Genomic DNA, 18377 nt, shown 5'->3' on the forward strand with positions numbered 1-18377 from the left:
GGACAGGCAGAAGTTTGTAAACCAGGTCAGAGTCAGGTGGGTACAGGATGGCAGGCAGGCTCGAGGTCAGGGCAGGCAGAATGGTATGGCAGGCGGGCTCAGGGTCAGGGCAGGCAGAAAAGGTTGGATCCGGGAGGACTAGAAAACAGGAACTAGAAAAACCTGTTGGTAGGCTTGACGAGACAAGACGAACTGGCAACAGACAGAACCACCGGTATAAATACACAGGGGATAATGGGAACAAATTGGAGACACCTGATGGGGGGTGGGGACAAGCACAAGACAGGTGAAACCGATCAGGATGTGACAGTAAACCCCCTTTAGGGGCGCCACCTGGCGTCCTACCTGGGCGCATACCTGGTTGACCGGGATGCCGGCTGTGAAAGTCAGCGATGAGGGCCGGGTCCAGGATGTTCTTAGTAGGGACCCAGCACCTCTCCTCCAGGTCATAACCCTCCCAGTCAACCAGGTACTGGAAACTCCTGCCCCGAGGTCGAACACTCACCAGGCGTCTCACCATGTATGCCGGATGGCCATCGATGATACTGAGACGGGAAGGGGGAGTGGGGCCTGGAAACAGGAGACAAAGGGCTGTGAGACAAATCTTAGACACATGAACCGTGGGATGTATACGAAGGGAAGCAACAGAACAGTGGGACTAAGGATTTTAGAGATTGGGAAATCCCTGAAATGAGTGAATCCCAGAAAATGTTGCAGCTGCACTCTAAATGTGTGTTGGGGCCAATCCACCACCACTCTCACCTTGTCAGGATCCATCTGAACGTTCCCTTCAGCGATGACGTATCCCGGAAAAGAGATAGTGGGGCGAATGGAATTCACGGTTCTCATTTTTCACAAACAACTCAAGAGGCCTTAGTGTACTCCTCCCATGGCCTTGGTCTCAAGGCCAGAGAGGGAATACAGCCACCCACGAGGCGGTGTGGTGCCTGGGAGACAGTCAATGGCGCAATCATAGGGGCGATGCGAAGGAAAGGAGTTGGTGCGAGCCTTGCTGAAAACCTCCAGGAGGTCCTGGTACTCCGCGGGAACGGCAGAGATATCCAATGCTTTTCCAGAGCCCGCAGGAGGACGCCCTGGGGCAGTCTGCGCCACTTTAAGGCAATGTGAGTGGCAAAACAGGCTCCAACCCAGGATAGAACCAGTGGTCCAGTCAATCAGGGGGTTGTGCCTTTGGAGCCGTGAAAATCCCAAAACGACAGGAACATGGGGAGATTCAATATGTAGAAGCTGTATGGACTCACTGTGATTGCCCGACACTCGCATGTTAGTGGGAACCGTACTGTGAGTGACCCTGCCAATGGAGCGTCCATCCAGTGCTCTGATGTCCATGGGAATGGAGAGGATTTGTATGGATATACCCAGCTCAGATACTAGAGTAGCGTCCATGAAGTTCTCGTCAGTCCCAGAGTCAATGATCACCCGGAGAGATTTAGACCAATCACTCCACAGCAGCATAACATGGAAAGGTGTACAAGTAATAGGAGTTAGAAGACTCACAGTATGGCCCACCAGCATACTCACCAGCGTACCTACTGATGAGCCTGATCTTTTACTGGACAGGTGGATATGTAATGCCCTGTAGAACCACAATACAGGCAACAGTTGGAGCTCAGCCTACGTAATTGTTCCTTAGGTGACAATCTAGCCCTGTCCAGTTGCATAGGCTCTGGAGTAAACAAGTCGCCCGTCCCCGATGTTTCCCGAGGGGGCTCAGGTGACTTCGGATCCTCTCGGGAATGCAGGCGTCGGGGACTTCCGGGGTTCTTCAAAGGCGAGAAAGCAGGCATGGACGAGCGAGTGTGGCCGAGAACAGACCTCCTCTCCCTCCTGTGTTCCTGTAGGCGCCCATCGCCGGGGTAGGCTGGACAAAATCACCACTGGTAGCGGGATTACTGAGCGTCCGGGAGGTCTCCGTTGCGGCATGATGCCTGATAGATAGTCCACGGAATTGCTCCAGTAATGATTTGAAACCCTGGTCATGGCATTCTGCCAAAGTATGTACTCCCATAAGGTTCTGGAGTAGCTCCTAATTTCTCCCAATGGTGGCTCCATGCAGGGAGACAGTGTTGAGGAGCTAGTCCGAGTCTGCTGGGTCAGTCATGGCCAGTTCATTCTATAACGACACAGGACGAGACCCAAATGCAGACACAGGAGGCAGATGGTTCGAGTCTCTGATATTTATTAATAGACAAGGGGCAGGCAAGAGGCAGGTCGAGGACAGGCAGAAGTTCGTAAACTAGGTCAGAGTCAGATGGGTACAGGATGGCAGGCAGGCTTGAGGTTAGGGCAGGCAGAATGGTATGGCAGGCGGGCTCAGGGTCAGGGCAGGCAGAAAAGGTTGGTACCGGGAGGACTAGAAAACAGGGACTAGAAAAACCCGCTGGTAGGCTTGACGAGACAAGACGAACTGGCAACAGACAAACAGAACCACCGGTATAAATACACAGGGGATAATGGGAACAAATTGGAGACACATGGTGGGGGGTGGAGACAAGCACAAGACAGGTGAAACAGATCAGTGTGACAGCCACATATGTCTCATGTTTTGAGGAAGCGTGCATTTGGCATGCTGACTGCAGGAATGTCCACCAGATCTGGTGCCATATAATTGAATGTTAATTTCTCTACCATAAGCCGCCTCCAACGTCGTTTTTGGGAATTTGGAAGTACGTTCAATCGGCCTCACAAACGCAGACTCTGTGTATGGCGTCATGTGAGTGAGCAATTTGCTGATGTCAATGTTGGGAACAGAGTGCCCCATGGTGGCGATAGGGTTATGGTATAGGCAGGCATAAGCTAAGGACAATGAACACAATTGCATTATATTGATGGCAATTTGAATGCACAGAGATCCAGCGAAGAGATCCTGAGGCCAATTGTCATGCCATTCATCCGCTGCCATCAGCTCATGTTTCAGCATGGTAATGTAAAGATTAGGGCCTAATGAAGTTATTGCAATTGACTGATTTCGTGATTTGAACTGTAACTCAGTAAAATCTTTGAAATTGTTGCGTTTATATTGTACGTAAAGTATAATTGCAACCTTTAGGGTAGTCAGTAACCTACTGTCGGGATTCAGGAAAGTGCTGGCTAGGACAGTACCTGCAATCCAACAAAATAATTCAATCAAGTGCAGATGAAGGATTTCCGCTTTATCAGAGGTGTTAGCCTAATTTAAACTGAAACAACTGGCAAGCTGTTCCTCTCCTGAACACTGTCACTGTTGAAACACTGTGGGGATATTGATGTGAAACCACACCTGTCCTAAGAATAGAGGGCCAACATTCGGCGAGAAACCTCAGAAACAGCACCTTTCCTGTCTGCTATCAATGTGAGGCCTAGGTCTCTTTAAGCATGCAGGGAGATGCAGAGGAAGGTGGATCGTGAGGACTAAATGGGCCAGTCAGGACCATGGGGGAATGAGTGGAGGTACAGATATAGGATCTTCATTTACTGTAGCAGGAAAATAATCCTACAGCAACAGGACATTTGAATTGTTAATTGGATTGTAATTGACTGGCATTTTCCGTAAATTAAAATCCCGTCTGAGATGAATTTCAAAGTAGGAAATGACAAACGTCAACCTCCTGCAACAGGTTGATCAAATGAATATCTCTATAGATTCCTCAGCTTTTGTAGATGGTCTGTATATAAAATAGAAAAACACAAAGGCCTAGTGAACCAGGTTAAGAAAGGGATGAGCCCCAGGAGCCTGGAAGAAAGAAAAGGAAACAGAGAGAGAGAGAAAGAAAATGTGAGGGCGAGTCAGGTACTTCAAGGCTATACACTACCAGTCTACTTCATTTCTACTTCATTTCCATGTTCCATGTAAAAAAAAATATATATATATCTTTTATTTTATTTTTCTAATTATGGATGAAAAGAATAACTGTACTTTAATCCCCCGGATGACAAAGTGTCTTTCTGGATTAAAGAAAATAATCAAAATGAGGTCCACTGTGAATGTTTCTAGGGACTAAACGAGCGTTTCTCCCTAGCTGTGGGAGGAAAATTAAAGGCATTTGTCATGTAAGGAGTGTGTGTGTGTGTGTGTGTGTGTGTGTGTGTGTGTGTGTGTGTGTGTGTGTGTGTGTGTGTGTGTGTGTGTGTGTGTGTGTGTGTGTGTGTGTGTGTGTGTGTGTGTGTGTGTGTGTGTGTGTGTGTGTGTGTGTGTGTGTGTGTGTGTGTGTGTGTGTGTTGGGTGGGAAGAACAAAGAAAAAGAAAGTGATGGATCAATGTAAAGTGCAGTAACTAAGCAACCAAGCTCGATAGCATGTCATAGCACTTTGCTGTAGTACTGGTACCACCGGCCATGCCTAGTGGATTGCTATTTACAGTCAGACTTCTTGGATGGCTTTAGCCGAAAGCCAGGGCCAAAATGTAAAGTTGGGTGGGTTTAGAAGCCTTAAGGATAATGATGCGGGGAATACCATGATTTAGTAGTAGAGCTAAAGGATTTGGCAGACGGGGCCTGTCACATATGCCAACTTTACGGCAACCTCTTCCCGACTTTAAGATTGCACGGTACAAACCCATCTATTACATAACATGAACATTAGGAGTTGCGATAGATGAATGAATGAGTAAACAAATGAATAAATGAATGAACAAACAAATGATCAAATGAAACGATGGACAGATTTGATATAATCTTTGTTTACATACTGTCCACGCACCAATACATCTTAATCTGAAAACCTGAGCCATCTACTGTACCTGTGAGGAGAGTGTGCTAGTATATGATAGCAATAGGATGGTTTTACAGCGTCTAAAACCCCTACTTGACCATGGGAATAGAAAAGAGCTACACCGGGTATACAGCAATGCACTGATTGAGCCTTGCCTGTAGTATACAACCCATTTTAAATCCGCTTCGTTTATCAAAAGAGGCTGTGCCCAGGTCCCAAATGGCACCCTATTCCCTATTCCAGAAAATAGGGAATAGGGTGCCATTTGGGACGCATACGGCCCTCTGTACTCTCCATCTCTCCACTCCATACAGATAACCTTGTGTTAGTAATGCATGGACGACAATAGAGAACCCAGCTCCTAAAAGCACTTCAGTTCACCACAGCTCTAATCGGTTGAAGACTGAGAGAGTCTTGAGTGTCATCATTCCACAGACTTCAATGACTGTTTATTACAGCACTCTTGTAGATTATTTCCGCATCACTATATAGTTTTAACATCAATTTAACCATTTTATGAATTTCGATGTGGAATAGTGTCAAAAGGGCACATTTTTGACCTGTGATGTTTATTTGCTGGTGATTTCAATATTTTATTTGTCCTTGTAGTACAGTACACTAGTTATGAGTTCATCTTAAAACGAGTGTCTGCTATCAATACAATATACGTAAGTAAGTCAAAAAAGTAAGTCAAAAAAGCATAAGAAGGAGATCCCACGTCTCAAATATGACGTTGCATTGACCCCCGAATTTCGTCTTAGCTGCAGCAGCACGGTCAGGTCAGACATTTTCCATGCTACTCCACAGACCTATACAAACGTAGGATCTTAATTTGTTCCAGTTTGCTATAGCAGGGAAATAATCCTGCAGTAACAGGAAATATAAATTATTAAGTGGATTATGATTAATGGATTTTTTTTGTGGAGGTTGATACATTGTCAAACAATGTCAAATTGGAATTGACAAACTTCATAAGCATTTTTAACTCTCAAATAGACTACACCTTTTAAATGTCCTGCAACAGTTCTCCTGCAACAGGGTGATCAAATTACCATCCTACATCTGTACAAACATACACACACTCCCTCCTCCCCACACCCTACCACATCCATCCTACTTATCATGGACATTATTTGATAAGACTTAGTTTTTCTGTGCTGCTTGAAAAAAAGGTCAACTGTGGGCCAAGAGAATAAAGGCAAAATGCACTTTCCATCCTCCTTCATATCCCCTGTGAGCTCGGCTGCACAGGAAAGCAGTTTTATATGGTGGTGAAGTGGGATGTGTGGGTGATGGAATGAGACATAGAGCCTGTGGTCACAGTGCTCAGACAACTGGCTATACTGTAGTAGCTGTATTGGTATGCTCTGTATGTAAATGACTCAAATGAAAATGTTTTCCGAGTGTCTGGCCTTTTTTTGTTAGGACAAACCTAGTCTGTAATTTCAAAGTGAAATTCTAAACTTTAGAAGGCTTTTTAAAACTCAAATACACAACAAGTTTCCATTTCCTGCTGAGCAGAAAAATATCTCCGCAACAAAAGAGTGATCGACTTAAGATCCTACACCTGTAGGGGCAGTTCAATCAGCTAGTTAATCTGGCTATATACGTCCTATGGTGTGACAAAGCCCAGGGTTTACTATAGTGTGGCATGGCGTGACCCTGCTCAGGGCATTCCTATTAGCTTCCCCGGGACTATCCATCTGCGCTGGCCGCTACTAAAAGGTCAAAGTACAGCTGAGCTATTTCAGGCCAGCACTTAAACCCGGCAGGCAGGCAACACCCGTTAGAATAGCAGAATACATGGGGCGACATTTCGAAACTTGGTTGTGTGTAACAGTATCACTTTTAAACCGTCCCCTCGCCCATACCCGGGCGCGAACCAGGGACCTTCTGCACACATCAACAACAGTCACCCACGAAGCATCGTTACCCATCGCTCCACAAAAGCCGCGGCCCTTGCAGAGCAAGGGGAACTACTACTTCAAGGTCTCAGAGCAAGTGACGTAACCGATTGAAACGCTATTTAGCGCGCACCGCTAACTAAGCTAGCCGTTTCACATCCGTTACATGTGCGTAAGCATTTTTTTTCTTCTTGTTATGCCAGTCACTGCCAGTCTCTCAATTAGCCCATGTCAGCATTAAAAAAAAGGTATATAAGTCTCGCCAGCTATTTAAGCTTGTTGTAGTGGCGGCAGGTGGCCTAGTGGTTAAGAGTGTTGGACCAGTGACCGGACAGTTGTGGTTTGAATCCCTGAGCCGACGTGGAGAAAAATCTGTCAATGTGCCCTTGAGCAAGGAACCATAATTGCGGCTAAAAGTCACTCTGGATAAGAGCGTCTGCTAAATGACTAAAATGTAAATGTAGTCATGGCTGAATTACCAACCAGGCACGAAGGGCCATTGATTTTGTTAGTCACTCTCACTCAAATACTATATTAACATGGCATAAGTCATTGCAAAATGTGTCAAATTTCTGTAAATTATCTTTAAAACTGCAAATAATTTGCTGCACCCCATGGCAAAATCTGTAGAATTGCAGAAAACTTGCTTTAAAACTGCAACTTTTTCTCTCCGCCCCATGGCAAAATGTGTAGAATTGCATATAATTAGTTATACAATTGCTAAATGTTCTCTCTACCCCATAGCAAAATGTGTAGAATTGTATATAATTAGTTATACAATTGCTCAAATTTCTCTCTGTCCCATAGCAAAATGTGTAGAACTGCATATAATTAGTTATACAATTGCTAAATGTTCTCTCTGCCCCACAGCAAAATGTGTAGAATTGCAGAAAATGTGCTTTAAAATTGCAAAAGAAATTCTATGCCCCTTGGCAAAATATGTGGAATTGTACTTAACTTTTTCTCTCTGCCGTCAAGAGGGGGGCCACCAAAATGTTTTGCCAGCGAGGCATGGGGGCCCCCCAACCAAATCTCGCAGAGGGCCCCCAAAAAGTCTAGGGGATGGCCCTGCCTGACCATAGTCTGCTTTTAGATCTAATTGGCAAATGATAATACAACCCTGGGAGCCCTGGCGAGGTGGTACAGTAGGATAGCCCAGGTGCTGAGGCCACAGGCCACGTGCCAAGTTAGCAAAGGTAATTAAGGACCAGGTTACGAAAAGGTAATTAAGGACAAGCAATTTGATTAAAGGATATAGACCTTTTGGCCCTCCACCTAGTTTAACTGAACCAGGTTTAGCTCCTCCGGTTTCAGGATTCAGGTCATTCCTTATTGCAGCGCCGTCGTTGTGGCTGGATTCTGTGTTCTTTCCTTGCTCCATAGGTACCATCCTACAGAATACTGTGCAAGCTCAATTGTCTCTTTAGAGGAATTGATTTGGTAGTTTACTTAGTTGGAGGTTTGATAAATAGTGCTGTCATTGACTCATACTCAGATCATAAGAAGTCTGGGCCTAGTAATGTTTATACGTATGCGATCTGTGCCGTTGTATTATTCGTGTGGCAAAGAGTAATACACTAAATATCAACACGTGGAATTTTACTCACAGCTTCCAAACTTCAAAGGGCAAGCGTGAGCATCCATTGGGAAGTCCTCCAACTGCATGGGACACTCCGCCGATATGGTTAACCTAGAGAGAGACACAAAAGATCAAGACAATAAACCCAAATCCCCTACAGCTATATAATAATCCTGTTATTTCAAATTTCAAATCCGCAGACATCATCAACATCTTCATCTCCAGTGCTAATGTTAGTTAGATAGCACAATGCCTGTACGATTACATCACAGGCCGTTTTTTCCCCTTGTAGTATTTCTAGACAGAATCACCAAGAATTCACCCTGAGCCAATCACATGGCATTACATTTGAATATACTGCCATCTTGTGGTTGTTGTATTATTTGTGAATTCCCAGCTGTCATTCACTGCAAATCCCCCATGTACTGTCCGTCAAGAGTGTATTCACAGAGAACATGTCCACAAAGTAACCACATATAGTGACACATGTAAACACGTTGATATAACAATAAAATGAGGACACTTCTCGTCCTTGAGGACCATATGGACTACGGTTGTGTTCACTTCACTGCATCCTTATTCAATGTTATTACTTTGCTTATGTTGCGTCAAAGACAGCTGACATGTTTTAAGATCTTATTGGATCATAGGAAGACAAACTCTAGTTCTCATTGGTCTGTATTGTGAACAGGGAAGGCTGCCATCATGTGGTTACAAGAGAAACTGCAGATACTGGAAATTGAAGAACCGGATTTTCTGTCTCATATCCTAATGTAGGTCCATGCATAGAAAGCTGCCTTTTTCCCTTTCAAAATTAGGGCTACAAATGCCCCCTCAAATTACATGTAACCGGTGCCATCTATTCTAAATCATCCCCATTATTCATTTTTTTTGCATTTACAATTATGCACCTGCATTTCTTGTGTGATTAACATTATAACATTTACTCGTTACATGTTGATGTCACCAGTGCACCTCAAAGGAATGAACATGGCAAAAAGACTGCACTAGTTTCTTAATATGCATATTTCCTGCATCAGAGGCACGGTTTGCTCTGGATATAAGAATACTGCATGATGCTCACTTGCTTCAACCTCTTCTGAAGGTTTCTGAAAACTCTGTTGCTCTCGGGCTAATGTTTCGGGAATCGGGGGGGTGAGAATGCAATCACATTTAGTCATTATCTCCACTGGAGAGAAGGAGCCCTCCCCTGATGTCGGTGGATTCTGAAAGGCTGGACCATGCAATAAATCTAGGTAGCGCGTTAATCTCTTTCCTGGTAATGGAAATACATTAGGAGACAGTAGTAAAAACCGGAGCGATTAAAAGCAGTTCTGATGTTTCATTTCCTGAGTCGTTGGGAAATCTATTACCTTTTTTTTAAATGATGGGCCTGGTATCTGCTTCTTCTTCTTCTTTCACTCATCAGACTTTGATTCCAGCGACGGCGATGCCTGATCGTGCCAAATAGTGCCAGGTCACATGGCCATAAGGGGTTAATATGGTTCATCTATTTCTCTTGCATCTATTTATCTGGCATTAAGATGATCTTAGTTGGTGGTATTGATCTGGACTGACTGATACCTCCTAAAATGATACCAGGAAGTCCTGATCTATTCTTATGATTGCTATTGGTTGTCATCACTTTCGGTTCCTGTCTATTATGAATTCAATGGTGAATATTTAATCTAACCTGCCACATATTGGTCAGTGTCCGACAACATACAGAATACAGCATCACAAAGAACAAAACAACAGAACATTGTCTGAGCCTACGTTACCAAGAGCTTGGCTGAGTAGAATAGCTGTGCAGAGGCTTTTGTTACCTCCTACACACAGACAACAACAATAACCAAACCAGTTCAGGGCCATTTGTGAATTGTGGCTGGGTGTATTTCAGTGAGCGTAACATTAGCTTTTCAGACACAAAGATCAGAAATGATCCTCTATAAGTCTAAGCCTTTGGGTGGGGTGGGGGAGGTTCAGCTGACATATGGAATTGTTTTAAGAGGGTCATACCATGGATCATTTAGCTATTTGATTTGGAATTTTAGGACCCCTGTAGTTATTCCCCCCCAAAATTTTTATTTGGTCTTTACTACTATAGCCTATAGAAACGCATTGAATAACACAATCATAAATGGCCAAAGAGACAGTCAAAAATAAAAGGGGGAATAAGATTTTGACACACTTCATCTAAGAGATATAAGAAAGCTACAGTAAGGAAGTACTTTTGTTTTTTGGACACACATTTAACCGCCTTTTTTTGTTGGCACAAAACTAACTCCATACTTCCATTCATTTATTTTTTTTACCAGTTACCTTCAGACGAGTAACACTTGCAGAGATCCAGTAAATCCAAAAAGGAGAACACCATCGTATTTGTGAGAATATCTCCTTTCCATAGCGGGGTCATATTAGTTTGTAGCCCAAACCGTTCAGACGCTACAGAGTTTTTCGTGAGAAGACCGATTTTTCGGGATGTCACATGGTCTGAAAAACGCAGCCCATTCAAAGAAACATATACCTAGCTTAAAGGGGATATTTGTATTATTATGTTACTTAGTTTGACACACGAGTGCTTCAAGACTGCTTCGATCACGTGGACTGGGATATGTTCCGGGTAGCCTCAGACAACAGCATTGACCTATACGCTGACTCGGTGAGCAAGTTTATTAGCAAGTGCATTGGTGATGTTGTACCCACTGTGACTATTAAAACCTCCCTAACCAGAAACCGTCGATTGATGGCAGCATTCGCGCAAAACTGAAAGCGCGAACCACTGCTTTTAATCATGGCAAGGCAACTAGAAACATGACCGAATACAAAGAGTGTAGCTATTCCCTCCGCAAGGCAATCAAACAAGCAAAGTGTCAGTACAGAGATAAAGTACAGTCACAATTCAACGGCTCAAACACGAGACGTATGTGGCAGGGTCTACAGTCAATCACGGATTACAAAATGAAAACCAGCCCCGTCGCAGACATCGATGTCTTGCTCCCAGACAAACTAAACAACTTCTTTGCTCGCTTTGAGGACAATACAGTGCCACTGACACGGCCCGTAACCAAAGCCTGTGGGCTCTCCTTCACTGTGGCCAATGTGAGTAAAACATTTAAACGTGTTAACCTTCGCAAGGCTGCTGGCCTAGACGGCATCCCTAGCCGCATCCTCAGATCATGTGCAGGCCAGCTGGCTCATGTGTTTACGGACATATTCAATCAATCCCTATCCCAGTCTCCTGTGCCCACATACTTCAAGATGGCCACCATTGTTCCTGTTCACAAAAAAGCTACGGTAACTGAACTAAATGACTATAGCCCCGTAGCACTCAATTCTGTCATCATGAACGGCTTTGAGAGACTAGTCAAAGATCATATCACCTCCACCCTACCTGATACCCTAGACCCACTCAAATTTGCTTACCGCCCCAATATGTCCACAGACGACGCAATCGCCATCACACTGCACACTGCCCTATCCCATCTGGACAAGAGAAATACCTATGTAAGAATGCTGTTCATTGACTACAGCTCAGCATTTAACACCATAGTACCCTCCAAACTTGTCATTAAGCTTGAGACCCTGGGTCTCGACGCCGCCCTGTGCAACTGGTTTCTATACTTTCTGATGGGCCGCCCCCAGGTGGTGTGGGCTGATACTCAACACTGGGGCCCCACAAGGGTGCGTTCTCAGCCCTCTCGTGTACTCCCTGTTCACCCATGACTGCGTGGCTATGCACGCCTCCAACTCAATCATCAAGTTTGCAGACGTCACTACAGTGGTAAGCATTGATGAGACGGCCTACAGGGAGGAGGTGAGGGCCCTCGGAGTGTGGTGTCAGGAAAATAACTTCTCACTCAACGTCAACAAAACAAAGGAGATGATTGTGGACTTCAGGAAACAGCATCTCCACTTTGACGGGACAGTAGTGGAGAAGGTGGAAAGTTTTAAGTTCCTCTGCGTACACATCACGGACAAACTGAAATGGTCCACCCACACAGACAGCGTGGTGAAGAAGGTGCAACAGTGTCTCTTCAACCTCAGGAGGCTGAAGAAATTTGGCTTGTCACCTAAAACACTCACAAACCTTTACAGATGCACAATCGAGAGCATCCTGTCAGGCTGTATCACCACGAGGTACGGCAACTGCTCTGCCCACAAACGTAAGGCTCTCCAGAGGGTAGTGCGGTCTGCACAATGCATCACTGGGGGAAAACTACCTGCCCTCCAGGACACCTACAGTACCCGATGTCACAGGAAGGCCAAAAAGATCATCAAGGACAACCACCATCCGAGTCACTGCCTGTTCACCCTGATATCATTCAGAAGGCGAGGTCAGTACAAGTGCAACAAAGCAGGGACCGAGAGACTGAAAAACAGCTTCTATCTCAAGGCCATCAGACTGTTAAACAGCCATCACTAACATAGAGCGGCTGCTGCTAACATACAGACTCAAATCTTTGTCCACTTTAATAATGGATTTAATAAAGGTATCACTAATCACTTTAAATAATGGCCCTTTAATAATGCATACATATCCTACATTACTCATCGCATATGTATATACTGTATTCTATACCATCTACTGCATCTTTCCTATGCCGCACGGCCATCGCTCATCCATGTATTTATATGTACATTTTCTTATTCATCCATTTACATTTGTGTGTATAAGGTAGTCGTTGTGAATTTGTTCGGTTACTTGTTAGATATTACTGCATTGTCGGGAACTAGAAGCACAAGCATTTCGTTACACTCGCATCTGCTAACCATGTGTATGTCACCAATAAAATGTTATTTGATTTGAATAGACCTGACACAATTCCCCACACTACATTACAGGCACTTCCTATCTGATCATATGTGATACATTTCTATCTGAAATAGTACTGAACAGGCCCGTGGTTGGTACCTCATGGTGTAGAGCAGCGTCCCGTCATCCTTCAGTCTCAGTAGCTTGTTGGGAGTGGTCATGTTGTGGGCGATAGACTTTTTCCCGTTGAGGAAGAATGTGTCCGGGGTCCAGATGTTACTGGCCAGGAGGTTGTTCAGAGGCAGCATCTCCATGGGTCCTTTGAAACACAGGCGCTCGTCTTTCCAGCTTTGTCGGAAAAACACATCGATGGTGTACTCCTAAGGTGGAGAGAGGCATGGTGTTGATACGTGGTGATAACACTCCGAGTCAAAGCCCGTGGACACATGCAGATCTGCTATTTGAATTTGATCCCTCTGACTCAGAGAATGTTCCTGTGCAGGAGGAAATGCAATGTGTAGTGTACCTGAGGTTTAAAAAGGGTTTTAGAGTATTTCATTTTGTATTATTTGATTTGATTAGATTTAGTATTTTGGACTAACCCTACCACCCCTCCCCTAATTGTAGTAAACTAACGAACAACAACACTTAAGCTTCTACTTCCAGCTTATACATGCTGCCTTCGGAAAGTATTGGCTTCTTCCACATTTTGTTACGTTAAAGACTTTTTTTTTTTTACGGATTAAAAATAATTATCCTTCCCAATCTACACACAATACCCCATAATGACAAAGCAAAAACAGTTTTTTAGACATTTTTGCAAAAACAAATATAAATTTAAAAAAGTATTTACATAAGTATTCAGACACTTTGCTATGAGACTCAAAATTGAGCTCAGGTGCATCCTGTTTCCATTGATCACCCTTGAGATGTTTCTACAACTTGATTGGGGTCCACCTGTGGTAAATTCAATTGATTGGACATGATTTGGAAAGGCACACAACTGTCTATATAAAGTCCCACCGTTGACAGTGCATGTCAGAGCAAAAACCAAGCCATGAGGTTGAAGGAATTGTCCGTAGAGATCCGAGACAGGATTGTGTCGAGGCACAGATCTGGGGAAGGGTTCCAAAAACATTCTGCAGCATTGAAGGTCCCCAAGAACACAGTGGCCTCCATCATTCTTGAATGGAAGAAGTTTGGAACCACCAAGACTCTTTCTAGAGCTGGCCGCCCGGCCAAACTGAGCAATAGGTCGAGGGAGGTGACGAAGAACACGATGGTCACTCTGACAAAGGTCTAGAGTTCCTCTGTGGAGAAAGGAGAACCTTCCAGAAGGACAACCATCTTTAAAGCACTCCACCAGTCAGGCCTTTGTGGAAGAGTGACCAGATGGAATCCACTCATCAGTAAAAGGGACACATGACAGGGCACTTGGAGTTTGCCAAAAGGTACCTAAAGACTCTCAGACCATGAGAAACGAGTTTCTCTGGTCTGATGAAACCAAGATTGAACTCTTTGGCCTGAATGCCAAGTATCACGTCTGGAGGAAACCTGGAACCATCCCGACGGTGAAGCATGGTGGTGGCAGCATCATGCTGTGGGGATGTTTTTCAGCGGCAGGGACTGGGAGATTAGTCAGGATCGAGGCAAAGATGAACAGAGCAAAGTACAGAGAGATCATTGATGAAAACCTGCTCCAGAGTGCTTAGGACCTCAAACTGGGTTTGAGGTCGTTGAGGACAATGACCCTAAGCACACAGCCAAGACAATGCAGGAATGGCTTCGGGACAAGTCTCTGAATGTCCTTGAGTGGCCCAGCCAGAGTCCGGACTTGAACCCGATGTAAAAGTGACATTTCAGTAGTTTTTTATTATTATAAATTAGTACAAAATTTGGAAAACCTGTTTTTGCTTTGTCGTTGTATTGTATTGTAGATTGATGAGGGGGGGGGGAACAATTTAATACATTTTAGAATAAGACTGTAACGTAACAAAATGTGGAAAAAGTCAAGGGGTCTGAATACTTTCCGAAGGCACTACATTTTACAGACACAATATATTTTACAATCTTTTGTTTGTTTTTACTCCTATCCTTCCACTACCCTCAACCCCTCCCGTCTATTTCTGAAGACCATCCAGTTTGATTTCTATTTGCCATATATTTTTAACTGTGCTTTTTCACAAAAGTTCTGAACCTTTATATTCTCATAGTTTCTACAGAATGGGTGATTTGCAAGTGTAACAGGGTTATATTGGTGATTCCCCTTGCCACTTTATTGTTAAGCCAATGGGTTTTTGGTTTGAGTTTTGTCTTGCCTTCACCTACTCAACATGGCATCTTATTGGCTGGTTTGCGTAGCTTGGTTACGAGGGGGGCTGTTCCAGTTAGAATCATCCCAGTGAACAAGCACTAAACCAGCGTGCGTGAGTGCAGAGTTGGATGGTGAGCCGTGCATTGCATGGCGTGCAATTTTGTGCCGTTCCTATCAGAATAAATCTCCATGACTGGTGCTACACGTTGGAGTTCCGTGTCGATGACTGATTGTACACAACGCAAGAAGAGTACTGTTACACAAAGTCATAGTCAATCGATCAATAATATAATAATACTTTTTGCAAAAAAAATGGTGAATTGACAATCTGTATAAACTATGAGAATAAAAAGGTTTAAAGTTAGCAATTTTCACCTTAAAAATGTCAGACTTGATTTTCCTTAACGAAAAGTGTATCAACGCCCACAAAAAAATGTCCATTCATTGTAAATCCATGTAATAATTCACATTTCCTGTTGCTGCAGGATTCTTTTCCTGGTCAAATTAAAATACTAAACTGTAAAACTAGTCGTGGACAACAAAAATAAATACTAAAAGGAGATTCTCCATTGAAATAACGTTTCAGTCCAGGACCGTACTTAATCGGCATCCTGGAATCTGGCCCATAATGTATTTCTAGAAAATATATTGATTTATTACTTAACAAAAAAATATGAATACATGTCACTATATGCGCCTAGGATAATTGCTGTGTATGTTAACATTTACATGAGGGTGTGGTGTTACTCCGATCGCAAAGAATTACGTTAATGGACGTCATTGAAATGGGGAATAATGAAATGGGCTGTAAATTGACTCACCATTTCAGTATCTGAAACTGGGCCAAAGCTTGTGACAAATATATTGGTTTTGATCTCCGTGACCTTTTCTGTGGATAGAATGGGATTTGGAATATGACCGTGAACATGAAGAGACAAGGGACAGGGACAAATTCAATTTATGAGTATTCATCATCGAGATTTCCATTTCAAATATTTTACAGCCTTCAATGACAGAAACCATTCTGAGGAAGTGAGTGCAGCTCTGTTCTCCAACCCCAGTTGGCAAATCCATGTTGGATGTATCCATGTTACATTAGCGACATTATAAAAAAATATTTAGAAAGGGGGGAAAAGGGATTTTTAAAAATCACTGTAAGACCAAATCTGAGGTAGAGCATTTTCTTTCCTCTAAGAGATGCAGGATATGTCTATCTTCCGGTGAACACTCTTTGACTCCCTCTCTCTCTCGTCTGAATAGAGGTCTGGATCTCAAGGTTACTTTTTGCAGATGGAGGTGGTGGTCATGCGGGGGGCTGTGTGATATATGGCGTGTTGGCAGTGCAGTTCCTTCTCACTTAGGATTGATCTATTACTGTGATTGCTTTGCTCTTGGAATATATTCCAGTCAATGCAATTCTGTATATTAGAACAGTCTCTTTATTTTTCTCACTGAATCCAAGAAGTCTAGCAAGTATGATTTTATAGAGGGGGAAAATGCTATTCTGGATCACAAATTATGTATGAGGCTAAGCATTGGCATACTGCAGTTTTGTGAGTCCCCCCCCCCCCTCCAAGGTCTGATAGCTTATCTCATGCTATTCTAAACATTTTGCCATGAGACTGAGAGAAAATGTTGCAGTTTTAAAGCTAATTTGCTAATAATTTTGCCATGGCTTATGATGTGTTCATATGCTTTCTGGGGAAGAGGGGGGTGGCCTCCAGGTGCCCCCAACCAAAACGAAAACGCCCCAGAGCCCTCTCCCTGCAACTAAGGGGGTGTTTCCAAGACATATAGTTGGTCCCACGTGGGGTCACACAGGGCATCTCAGTATGGAGTGCACTATGCATTTATCGTCTCATCAGCTGGTAACTTTTTTTCTTGTGTCTTGTGACAGGTCAATTTGCTGCGGCATAACCTGCATAGCATTTAGGCTACAGTGATATAATTGCATTAAATCAGTGCACACGCAGGCACATAAATTCAAACAAAGACAAACTGTAAGTTGAAGCAGAAACACACTGTATTTCAGTTCTATAAATCCCCTGCATCAGCATGCTACAATGGTCCTGCTGCACCTGGCTTGAGTGTACTCTGAGGGAATACAGCGTCAAATAAGAGTATTAGTGAATGACATTTGCCCCAAGAAAATGAATACGGATATAATACTGTATTGTGTTGTATTGCTTTCTACTGTAACCTCTAGTGATGCGAGTTTGGATCAGAGTGGTCTGTAAGTCGGTATACGTTACCTCCAAGTCCTGGTCTGAGTCTGTTGTCGTAGCCGTCCAGCAGTCCGTCCAGTATGCGCGTGAAGATGGTGATGTTGTCATTAGCCTCTGCCTCTTTCAATGCCTCTGCTGTGGTCTGGCCACGACTGGGAAAGACAGAACATCAATCAGGCTGGTTAGTTCCACATACTGTAACATGGAGACTGCTTGATGAGGCTAGTGTCGATGTCGATAAAGCACATCATCGTTGGACATGTACAGTATATCTACTGTTCAAATGAGGATGTAATGCAGTGTATAGTCAGATTGGATGGTAAACGCTTCACTTACCCCACGTGACATGTAATACACACTAGCAAGACAGAGATCCACACGTGTTTCATTGTAGAAAAGCTGGGCATTTTGTCCTCTTTGTCTGGAATAGCAACATATAATCCACAATCAGTACTTTCAGTAGAATGTATTGTCATCATACTCCCACTCCTACTTCTCCATCTTCTACACTATACTCCTACCAGAGTATTATTACTACAGTACTAGTATTACTATAGTACCATAATGATAAGTACTTTGGTGTTGTACTGTACCCCACCCTCCCCCAATACGCACACCTGACCACGCACACTTTCAACTAGCAGCCCTATAATGGACCTACAAGAGTAATCAGAAGGCTAACCTTGATACAATAACTGTTTGAAACTGTGAATATACCAATCATGTCTTTCTACATTCCTGGCCCACGTCCTTGTGTGCATTCATTTTGCCCAATGCTAAACACCATGTTGCAGCAGTATTATAACATCTCCCCACTTTGCGGCAACTGTTCGTGTTCGCAGTTGCATTGTATTGGTGATCGTCACTGCGTATGAATTCGCAGGCAGTG

General features: G+C 43.7%; 2 protein-coding genes across 7 annotated transcripts in view; one reads left to right on the forward strand and one right to left on the reverse strand.

Annotated features, from left to right (window-relative positions):
* LOC118363793 (gamma-aminobutyric acid receptor subunit alpha-5-like) overlaps window positions 1–18377 on the reverse strand; it is a 29457-nt gene that overhangs the window by 9972 nt on the left and 1108 nt on the right. For 2 of the 5 annotated variants that reach the window (XM_052488626.1, XM_052488625.1), the window contains 6 exons: window positions 17825–17909; window positions 17516–17640; window positions 16085–16152; window positions 13109–13329; window positions 8222–8304; window positions 346–570 (listed from right to left, as the gene is read on the reverse strand). In XM_052488626.1, the coding sequence (XP_052344586.1) occupies window positions 346–570; window positions 8222–8304; window positions 13109–13329; window positions 16085–16152; window positions 17516–17640; window positions 17825–17909 (807 nt within the window). The remainder of the gene's footprint in view (window positions 1–345; window positions 571–8221; window positions 8305–13108; window positions 13330–16084; window positions 16153–17515; window positions 17641–17824; window positions 17910–18377) is intronic. The other 3 variants (XM_035745018.2, XM_052488627.1, XM_035745019.2) reach the window with 3 other exon arrangements.
* The window catches only part of LOC118363795 (gamma-aminobutyric acid receptor subunit beta-3-like), a 57966-nt gene that overhangs the window by 4515 nt on the left and 35074 nt on the right, over window positions 1–18377 (forward strand). The window lies entirely within an intron of this gene.

The sequence above is a fragment of the Oncorhynchus keta genome, chromosome 30 (genome assembly GCF_023373465.1).
Source record: "Oncorhynchus keta strain PuntledgeMale-10-30-2019 chromosome 30, Oket_V2, whole genome shotgun sequence".
NCBI lineage: Eukaryota > Metazoa > Chordata > Actinopteri > Salmoniformes > Salmonidae > Oncorhynchus > Oncorhynchus keta.